The sequence below is a fragment of the Neodiprion lecontei genome, chromosome 2 (genome assembly GCF_021901455.1).
Source record: "Neodiprion lecontei isolate iyNeoLeco1 chromosome 2, iyNeoLeco1.1, whole genome shotgun sequence".
Classification (NCBI taxonomy): domain Eukaryota; kingdom Metazoa; phylum Arthropoda; class Insecta; order Hymenoptera; family Diprionidae; genus Neodiprion; species Neodiprion lecontei.
The window spans coordinates 32,334,636-32,343,905 of record NC_060261.1 but is presented as its reverse complement, the minus strand read 5'-3'; the positions used below and the strand labels follow the sequence as shown (position 1 = coordinate 32,343,905).

Below are 9,270 nucleotides of genomic sequence, written 5' to 3'. Positions count from 1 at the left end.
AAACAAGACCACTTGACTATAGTTAATTACAATTAATTGATTACGGAACTTTTATCTCGAGTCATGCTATTCCCAACGATTAGGTTGCACGCACGTGGATACAGTATCGATAATTAAGTATATAAAACTCTTCGTCTTCTCACGCGGAGTTAATTTATTCGATATAATTGCGGTATAGGTGCACCGCGCGGATTCAATTAGGCGTTAACTAGGTGTTTCACACCTGGTATAATAATCATTTGGCTTATATTATCATTAAATGCGTGCCTGAGTGTTTGTGCGTGGGTCCGTTTGTGTCGGGTGATATATAACCGGAACAAACTCCAACTACGGTACATTATATACGCTGATACCGCTGCAGCGTAGAAACTGAGATCGGCTTGGCTACGGGGCTCAAGTCGTAACACTAACTTGATCGAAGATAAATGCCGGTTTAATTGTAAGTGTACGTTACGTTACAGGTATATATTTATTAGTTACTAGCGCGAGAGTTACTGCAGGAATTTGACCTCAATTGTGATGCGTTTTATTTTTTTATTTTCAGAAATTGCCTTGCCATAGCGAAATCAATTAGAGGTTGATAAATTTGTGTAAACTTTTTCCGTAGAAGGTGAAACGAATATGTTTGAGAAACAATTTCGAATAGTTTCGAGAAGTTTTATCTTTATGGTTCCATTCTTATCGTCTAATTGTTTCCTTCCGTCAAATAAGATTGCATATAGCTTAGAAAAATATTTTAATTGGTTGCGACGAGAGAAAAGAAAAAAGGGTAACTTATCGCAAGCCTTGTTGAATAATCAAATCATACAAGATTTCTCCGTGTGTAAAATAACTTCCGTGTTTTGGTGATATCTTTCTTTTCTCTCTCTTCTTAGTCTCGTACTCTCGTTAAATACGATCAATTCCATGCATAACGTAATAAAAGAGGTCAAAGTTGACCTTAAACAGTTTACTAATGAACAAAAAAGTTGTATATAACGTCGCAGCCTTGATAAGAAATCAAAATCAGAGAAGATATATCGCACATTGAAGCCTGGCGCAATGAAATAAGCCCTGCTCTGAATTTTATGACAAAGTATAAATCTATTCACGATTTCTTTTTCCCATTTCCTCAGATAAAGCTTTTACCCCTTTTTTCCCTGAATCGTGATAGACGATGAACATTCTTATATTTTATATTGACGCAGATATTTATAAAACACTTTCGGTGAATAAATATTACTGTACAGCGAAATGGCGTTTCAAATAGAATTTCTCGTAATTTCCGTCTTGTCGTGTAGCCGGTGAATTGTTATCCCGCGCATAAGTTTAACTCGGCGAGGTCGTTAGGCGCGAGAATCGCGTGCCTGCAGAGCGGTACGGTGACTAGAAAAAAGAAAAATTCTCAAACGCCTTCGTATCTCACGTTGGACAGCGTCGATTGTCGACGATGATAATCCGATATAGGAATTCGCGACTTCTGCTATCCCGGGGCAATAAACTTCCGCCACACCAGAAAGCTCCGGTTACTTAAGGCGCGCCCCGAGTATCGAAGTCGATTTTACTTAAACAGCAAAAATTTTCCCTTGACGGGAAACACGAGATTATCGACCTAAGTTTCTAATGGGACTGCGCGATTACCCGATTCATCGTAGACATCGATTAATTGTTTTAATATATAATAATTGATTGACCGTTTTCATAATATAATATAATTTCCGGTGATGGTTTATTTTTATCAATCGATCAATCGGACGTTTCAATAACTGTGTTTTCGATTAATCGCTTCTTCGATGAACCAATTATTCGACCCTTTTAATTATTCTTTCGTTTCGTTCCGATTAATCGGTTAATCAACTGCTTCAAATAATCGCATTTCGATTCATCGATAAATCGAATCTCTCAAACCGCTCAATCCACTCTCTCAATCAATAATTTTTTCGATTCATCGATTAATCCGTCTTTCGACCTAATAGTTTTTCGATTAATCGTTCAACCTATCCCCCGACCTGACCTGTTTTCGATTGGTCGATGTCTATCGTAAGGAGGAGAAGCTGAAAAACGGTATACCGCAAAAATCTAGAGACAATGAGGCCCCCTTTCCGAACAATTGTAAATCCGTTGCGTGTATTCACTTACCCAGACAGCCCTCCGCGTTGAGTCCGTAATGATCGAAATCGCAGCGGTCGCAGAGTTGGCCGGCAGCACCTTGGAGACATTGACACTGACCGGTAACAGCATCGCATTCGATTCTGGCCGCTCCCTCTCCGCAATTGCACTCGACGCAGCCAGCGGTAACGTTTCCAAAGCCCTCGATGCACCTCGAGCAAGTTCTCCCGATGAACAAAGGCTTGCAGAGACACTGCCCGTCGTCGGAGTCGCAGTGAAGGGACAAACTTCCCAAGGGATCACAGTCGCAGGCTTGAAAACAAGAAAGGGATAAGATATTACATTTTCGAAAATGTGGATAAAGAAACTGAGATAAAGATTTGACATCAAGTTAATTTTAATTTTTCAAATCAATTGCAAGTAAATTCTCACCGTTGCAATTCGGCTCCAACGGATCTCCGTAGTGCATTTTTTTGCATCTGTCGCATTTCCACCCTTCCGTATTTCCGCGGCATTCCAGACACCTTCCTGTCTCTTGATCGCACACGCCTCCGTTGCAGGAACATGGCTCGCAGATTTTTCCTGGGATTGTTGGCGATCCAAAGTATCCGACGTCGCAGCTGTATTGGAACAATTAAACAACGTGGAGAGTGACAAATCTGATTTAATTTACTCCTTTCCATCCTTATTTAAATGTCAAACTTTTTCCTTTGTGGTAAAACGGTGTTGAAAATAAATTTAATTTCCAAATATACGATATATTTACCAGAAATACGACGAATCAATGGAAAAAAAACTACGAATCAGCACATAGAAAATAAAAATGGCACATTTTTTTCTATTGTTTCACATTATAATATAACGATCAAAGAATAATTTCCTTCAAACTTTCTAGATCAAATAATAAATCAGTTTCATTCAATGATGCATCGTGATTGATTTTTATTTTATTCACCTTTCGCAGTGATCGCCGGTGTATCCCTTTGGGCACTGAGTGCAAACGTATCCGCCGTTCGGATTGTCCGGGTCTTCAAGTTGGCAACTGGGGCTAAAGTTATTTGACTCGACGCCAAGAGGGCACGAGCACTTCTTGCAATCGTCAGACGTTCCTTGGCTAGGATCACCGTAGTATCCTGCTGCACAACGGTCACACTTTGGACCCACTGTATTGTGTTCACAGACCTGAGGAACGATCGTATGAATCAGAATTTTCAAACCCTCACGATAACGATCGATAAAACATATTTAAATTCCTTTCGACAAATAGCAACGTTGAATACAGTTGATTAGCTCGTCATGAAACTAGCAGATCTCATTGAGTATTTACAATTTTTTTTTTTGCTTTCTGATACAGTTTCTATATGATTTTGAATTTAAAAACTGGTAATTCTTCTTTTTTGTTTTTATGTTTTTATGTCTTAGAGTGAAATTAGATCGGTAGGAATAATTAACAAACGTACTGATATGAAAATTTTTTATTATTGTCAAAAATTAAAAGTCCATTTCAACTGTCTATTACAATTTCAAGTTAGCAACGGTAGGAGGACGTGGAAAACGCGATCTATATTATTCTCAGCGATCAATTGCCGTCTTGCGTGAATTGACCGGCCTTCGGTAAGGTAGACTCTTGGAAAGTCAGCTGGCAAGTTACCGACTGACGTCGTGATTTGCAACAAGTGACAAGGGTTTGCCTTAAACAATACACGAAAAAATCACCGAATCTACTTTTTACTTTTGAAAAACCATGATGGTGTTGTTATAGTTATGTAGTAAAAATAAATTCAATGATATTTCATGTGAAACTTGGAAGGTAACTCGAGGTTCGAATTCAAAACGGTTCGTCTGCCGGAACGGGTAAATCAGGTTTATTCCTTTTCCGTTTCTTTCTGTTTCACTCGGTGCAACTCGTTTTGTCGGGTAACTTTTGGAACATGAGTAATTTAATGAGACTTCTTGAAAGTGAAAAAAAAAAAAATGCAAAATTGGGATAACAATGAAATTATGAACAATAATAAATAATCGAACGAATAAAAGTATAGATCAAATCATGAACTTTGCCAGTTTTAAAATTCTCTAATTCACTGAGAAATCACTACCCACAATTTCTTTGGTATTACACTACCAAGAAATCAACTACCTGCTGTTTGCTTCGTTCGTTAACGAAATCAAACTTGAAAAGGAATTAGAAAATATGCAAGAAAAAAAAAGAAAATGCAGAAAAAAATATATTCATCAATTGTCGAGAACGTTTTTTCATGACTTTCGTCAACCTTTCGAAACGAAAATATTTAAAAAACAAAAGTGAACGGGCAATAAATATATAGATGAATAAATGAGCAAACAAACAACAACAATAACGAATCACTCACCCCACATTCACCCATGCGAAGATCGCAGGTGGCGGCGTGACCGTTGCAATCGCACTTGACGCACTTTTCAGATCGATCCCGATGATCGGAAGCGTTGGCAGGTTCGCTTACGTAGCCCCAAGCGCACCTTTCGCAGGATAATCCTGCATACCCTGCAGGACAATTGCACATTTCGACAAGAGTGCTGTCCTCGTTATCAGCCGAAGAATCGCTGAGTTCCGCCGTTGTGAGTATCACCTCGGAAAGTCTGCAGTGAGCGAATTCGTCCAAGAACAAAGGCATATGCGTATGATGAAAAACGGAGAAGATTCGGGGGTGTTAGGGAGGCCAGGATGTAAAACAATACCCACCGTCCCTCGATTTGCTCCGTGTGATATCGCGCCCTTATCATAACTCGCTCAAGGTTCGCCAATACTCGAAGCATCTGAGACCTTGTCACCGGATCACCGCGATATTCGGTCTTCCTCAATCTGTGGGGTATGTTGTTGCGAACTTCTTCCTTGACGTGGTACCAACCCCGTTCGCCAAGAGGCACCGATATCATCGCATCCTGACCCGAGTACCGCTCTTCTCCGTAAGCAATTTGCATTCCGTTACCACCCTGATGTCCAATTGCGGGATAGGAAGAAATTATTGGAAAAGGAACACGTGATAGACGTATCGTTCGTTCTTTCTTCTCATAGCATGAAAGACAAGAAGGATGAAAAATTTTTCTCCCATACTTACGATCAGGATAACGTCCGGCTCGATAGTCGGTTTGCCGCTGCTATCACCGCGCATCACGATCCAGGTAACAGTGAAGGTGATATTGCTGCCGTAAGACGTGAGTCTATTACCTCCATACACCTTCGGCGCCAACCAGTAAGGAGTGTAATCTAGACTCGAGGGATCAAAGACCAGAGAACCGCTTTCCGGCTCTATTTCCGGGAAAATAACACGCGATGCGTTCATGTCGCTGACCAGCCAACCCTCGCGTGTTGACAGCTATAATTGTCAAGGTGATAGTCAGAACTGATTCGCACATGGTAAAATACAAAAAAAGATTAAGATCTCCACCGCGAAATTGATCAGGCTTCGATTTCGATATTCACGAGTATGATATCCATTCCCCGATGAAGATCATGAGGGATGAAATGATGAAACAAAAAAATACATGTATAATATACATATATATATATATATATAATTCACCATGCCGAATGTCAATCTTGCGTCAGAGCATTCTCGAGTGAGGCCGGAGCAAACGCATGGAAGACAACCGTCCTCGTTTTCACGCGTCAGAGCGAAGTACCCGGGTTTGCAAAAACTGCAAAATTCCCTAGCGACGTTCGCCTTGCATAGGCAATCGCCCTCGCAATCGTGGGATGGAAGAACGCCGCGTGAGTCGCAAGGGCAAGGCATGCAGTCCGGAAATTGACGGTACCCGGCGGCACACTGGTCACACTTGTACCCCGAGTATCCAGGCTTGCACTCGCAGGCACCTGCTACCTGATAAGCAGACCATAAGAGTTTTCGGTCAGTAATAAAAGTATAACACCGAGAAAAATTTTATTTGTTACAGTAGCTAGAAGAATTCAGTAAAACAGGTATCGTTAAAAAAACTGTTTGGATATTGTTGGAATTACGGAAAACGAGGTACGCGTAACCATTTTGCGCTATCGTCGATCCTTTTTTGGTTATTGCAACGCTGAATCAGTTTCTGAGGTTTACTCTACTTTTTTAGTTAAACAAGGCTTTAACGTCAATTTATTAAAAAATAAAATTTATTAAAAATAAAAATAGTTAAGGACTGAGCGGTAACCGGAACTAACAATTTCTCTAGGTGAAGGTACCTTGCCGATGCGCGTGAAGGAGTCGTCGGGTGTGCAGAATCCTGTGCTTCCGCGGAGGTCGCAAGTGCATGGAAGGCAGGGCTCAGAGGCGTTGGGGAGGACTCCGTTGGGTCTGTAGTAGCCGACTTGACACTTCTCGCAGTTTATTCCTGTCGTGTGTTCCTGATGAGAGTGATAGAGAGAGAGAGAAAGAGGGAAAAGAAAGTGTTTCGTGTAACTAGGGGAACTCGGGGCAACGCGATGTCCTCTCTGTTGTTATTGCATTATAATTAAACAGGCGTATTGCCACGGCGTTGAGTCATCTCTTTGCGGTGAGTGTACGGTTGCCAAAATATTAATCCATCGCCGTAATTCTAATTGCAGAGCAATCTTCATTATTTCGAGGTTCTGCGTTTGTAACTTTTACTGTACGCAGCACCGAAAGCGGAAATTTACGGGGTGTGCGCTATAAGATGATTTTAAGGATGGATCGGCGGTTGAGAAATAGGGGAAATATTGCTTCAAAAATTTACAGGACAATGTTATTTGCACCGTTCATATAGGAAACACGAATAAAACAGCGTCTCTACTGTGAGACAGGAATAATCAGGAGCTAATTAAATAGCACAAGCTAAAAAGTCGACGATTTGGGGAAAAGTTTTATAACTGAAACGTTTCAAATAATAAAACTTTGGTGCGTTTCGTACTATTCTTCAGTTTTTGAGCTCATTGTCAGTTTGCTCGCTGAGCGGATTCCGACAAACTGTGAGAAAAACTTCTCAAACTACATCTGAGGATCTGAATGGTGAGCAAAATAAACCCAAAAACATTAGAACCAGCTGAAAAACACCAGAGTTTAATTATATCGGACATTAATTCTAGTCGTAAAACCTTTTCTCGAATCGTTCATCATTTTTAGTTTTCGTTATTCAAATTTTCGCCGATTTATTTATGTAACGCATATAGAAAATTTTCCCCGCGACTTTTCTCTTTTCATAATTTTGGAGTCCGATTTGTCCCTGATACTTTTAGCCAACAACCCTGAGGTACAGTAATCAAAACGCAACCATAGCTCCGCCAGAGGTTCGTATTGCCCCGGCTTCCCCTGCTTGCAACGATTTCTCAATTTGACAGTTAAAAACTACCGGCAGACATCGGTGCTACGTAGTTGAAGAAGGGATAATTACCGTGCAGTTTAGGCATACTCCTCCGCCCCGGTACTTGTCACGGATATCGAGAGAGGACCTTTGATTAGCTACTTCTGGATCGTACATACAGGCCGTCGCGTGACCGTGGCAATTGCATTTCTCACAGTGAAACCCTCTTCCACTTGTACCCGGCCTCCAAGGTACTTGGTTATAAATCGGGCAGCATTTGTTGCATCGTTCGCCGCACGTGTGACGTTCACATTCGCATTCCTGGCGCTGAAAACCGATCACAAGTTCACGGTCAAATCTTCGTTTGTAGATACTCTGAAAGCCAGTCTTTCAGAATTCGACGAGGTAAACTATTACATACAAGATGCTGGTGCTCGAGCTGTAAATTCACGCTATATAATTATAGTTCCACCTCACCCGAAGCAAAACTTTTCCAAGTGTCGTATGTTTTATATTTTCAGCAGTTGATTTTCGAGTTTTTGAAATTTCGTATATGGAACCTTCTAAAGTATCAAATATTTTCTTTTCGTTTAGTTTCCGGACTATATGCATGTACCGTGAAGTAACCGTTCAGTTATAAAGTTGATCTTGTAGAATTCTGATTGCGTTATAGCGTGAACCACGTTCTTCAAAGTTCGTTTCAACGTATAGGATTTGTTTAAATTTCTCTGACGCTGTTGTACAGTTTAGAATGACGTATCCTAAAACTGCAGCCATTAAAGCAAGCCTGGATTGGAAGGTCCCCGGCATCTGCGTGTGGCTTTTGTGGTCGAAGAAACGTTAAACTCTATAAGCAAACCGCCAAGAACAGCAAAAGAAAAATTTACATCCTCTCATAATAAATCGGAACGTTCTAAGAATAATTTTTATTTCCACCACCGTCTTATGCCGAATATCGCAGCTTGCATTGTGGTTACGGATATTTGGCTGCTACCAATGGGCGCAGTTTCGGTATTGCACTCGATGCCACAAATGGCCACTCAGCACGACAGAGAAGGGTTATGTTGCCGGTAAATTTTACAGTAACCACAAATCTTCATGTTAAAAAAATATGTTCGAAGGAAATCAAGATTTTCTCGTTCTACTAACGGTTTTGGAATTACAATCAAATAAATGCTCGTATACCTGATTCTTCATTCATCGATTTGTACTCAAAGTTTTTAAACAAATTCGTTGTTTACGAGGATCGGATAATTTGTGTAGAAATAGTCCAATCAACAATTGCTTGCGATGCACTTGGAGCATGCTTCGAAAAATCTTATCGTGAAGACCAGATAAGAAAAAAAAAAAACAGTTGAATAAAAATAATAGAGGGGACGAAGTCTCGAATTCCCCAACGTAATTCAGTCGTTTATACAACGTCTCGTCTGCGGTCTGAAGTTTGCGGTTAGAGGGTTAATACCGATCACCGTGGTTCGATTCTACAGCGGAGATGATTATTCTCCTCGAGATTTTCATATAATGCGCGTCGTTATACCTTATACGTACATCGAACGTAATATATGACGAAGATTTCGCACGATATGTGTATCGGAAAATAAAATTATGCAGAGGCGTGCATAAATATTCACGTTGAATCGAATTCCGCGCAGCGGCATCAGCGATCGTTTCTAAGCGCTTTTTAGACCGAAGATCGGCTCTTGAGCTTCGGGCGCAAAAGGCGATGATCCACGAAGATACGCTCCGGATTATAATCGACTTTTGGCGACGCGACCGGTAATTGAACGATTTTTTGGCCGTACAATGGGTTTGGAGATCATCGACTCTTCTTTTCGGCCCTCTTTTGAATCGAATAATATATCCTCCTAAGAGCATAGGGCGCATTTCTATCTCACCTCGGCACAG

At 40.8% G+C, this 9,270-nt stretch overlaps 1 protein-coding gene across 2 annotated transcripts in view; it reads right to left on the bottom strand.

Annotated features, from left to right (window-relative positions):
- LOC107217004 (laminin subunit alpha-1) overlaps nt 1-9,270 on the bottom strand; it is a 167,918-nt gene that overhangs the window by 36,171 nt on the left and 122,477 nt on the right. For both annotated transcript variants that reach the window (XM_046732348.1, XM_046732349.1), the window contains 9 exons: nt 7,456-7,692; nt 6,290-6,451; nt 5,649-5,945; nt 5,184-5,441; nt 4,808-5,058; nt 4,458-4,704; nt 3,044-3,270; nt 2,521-2,708; nt 2,119-2,400 (listed from right to left, as the gene is read on the bottom strand). In XM_046732348.1, the coding sequence (XP_046588304.1) occupies nt 2,119-2,400; nt 2,521-2,708; nt 3,044-3,270; nt 4,458-4,704; nt 4,808-5,058; nt 5,184-5,441; nt 5,649-5,945; nt 6,290-6,451; nt 7,456-7,692 (2,149 nt within the window). The remainder of the gene's footprint in view (nt 1-2,118; nt 2,401-2,520; nt 2,709-3,043; nt 3,271-4,457; nt 4,705-4,807; nt 5,059-5,183; nt 5,442-5,648; nt 5,946-6,289; nt 6,452-7,455; nt 7,693-9,270) is intronic.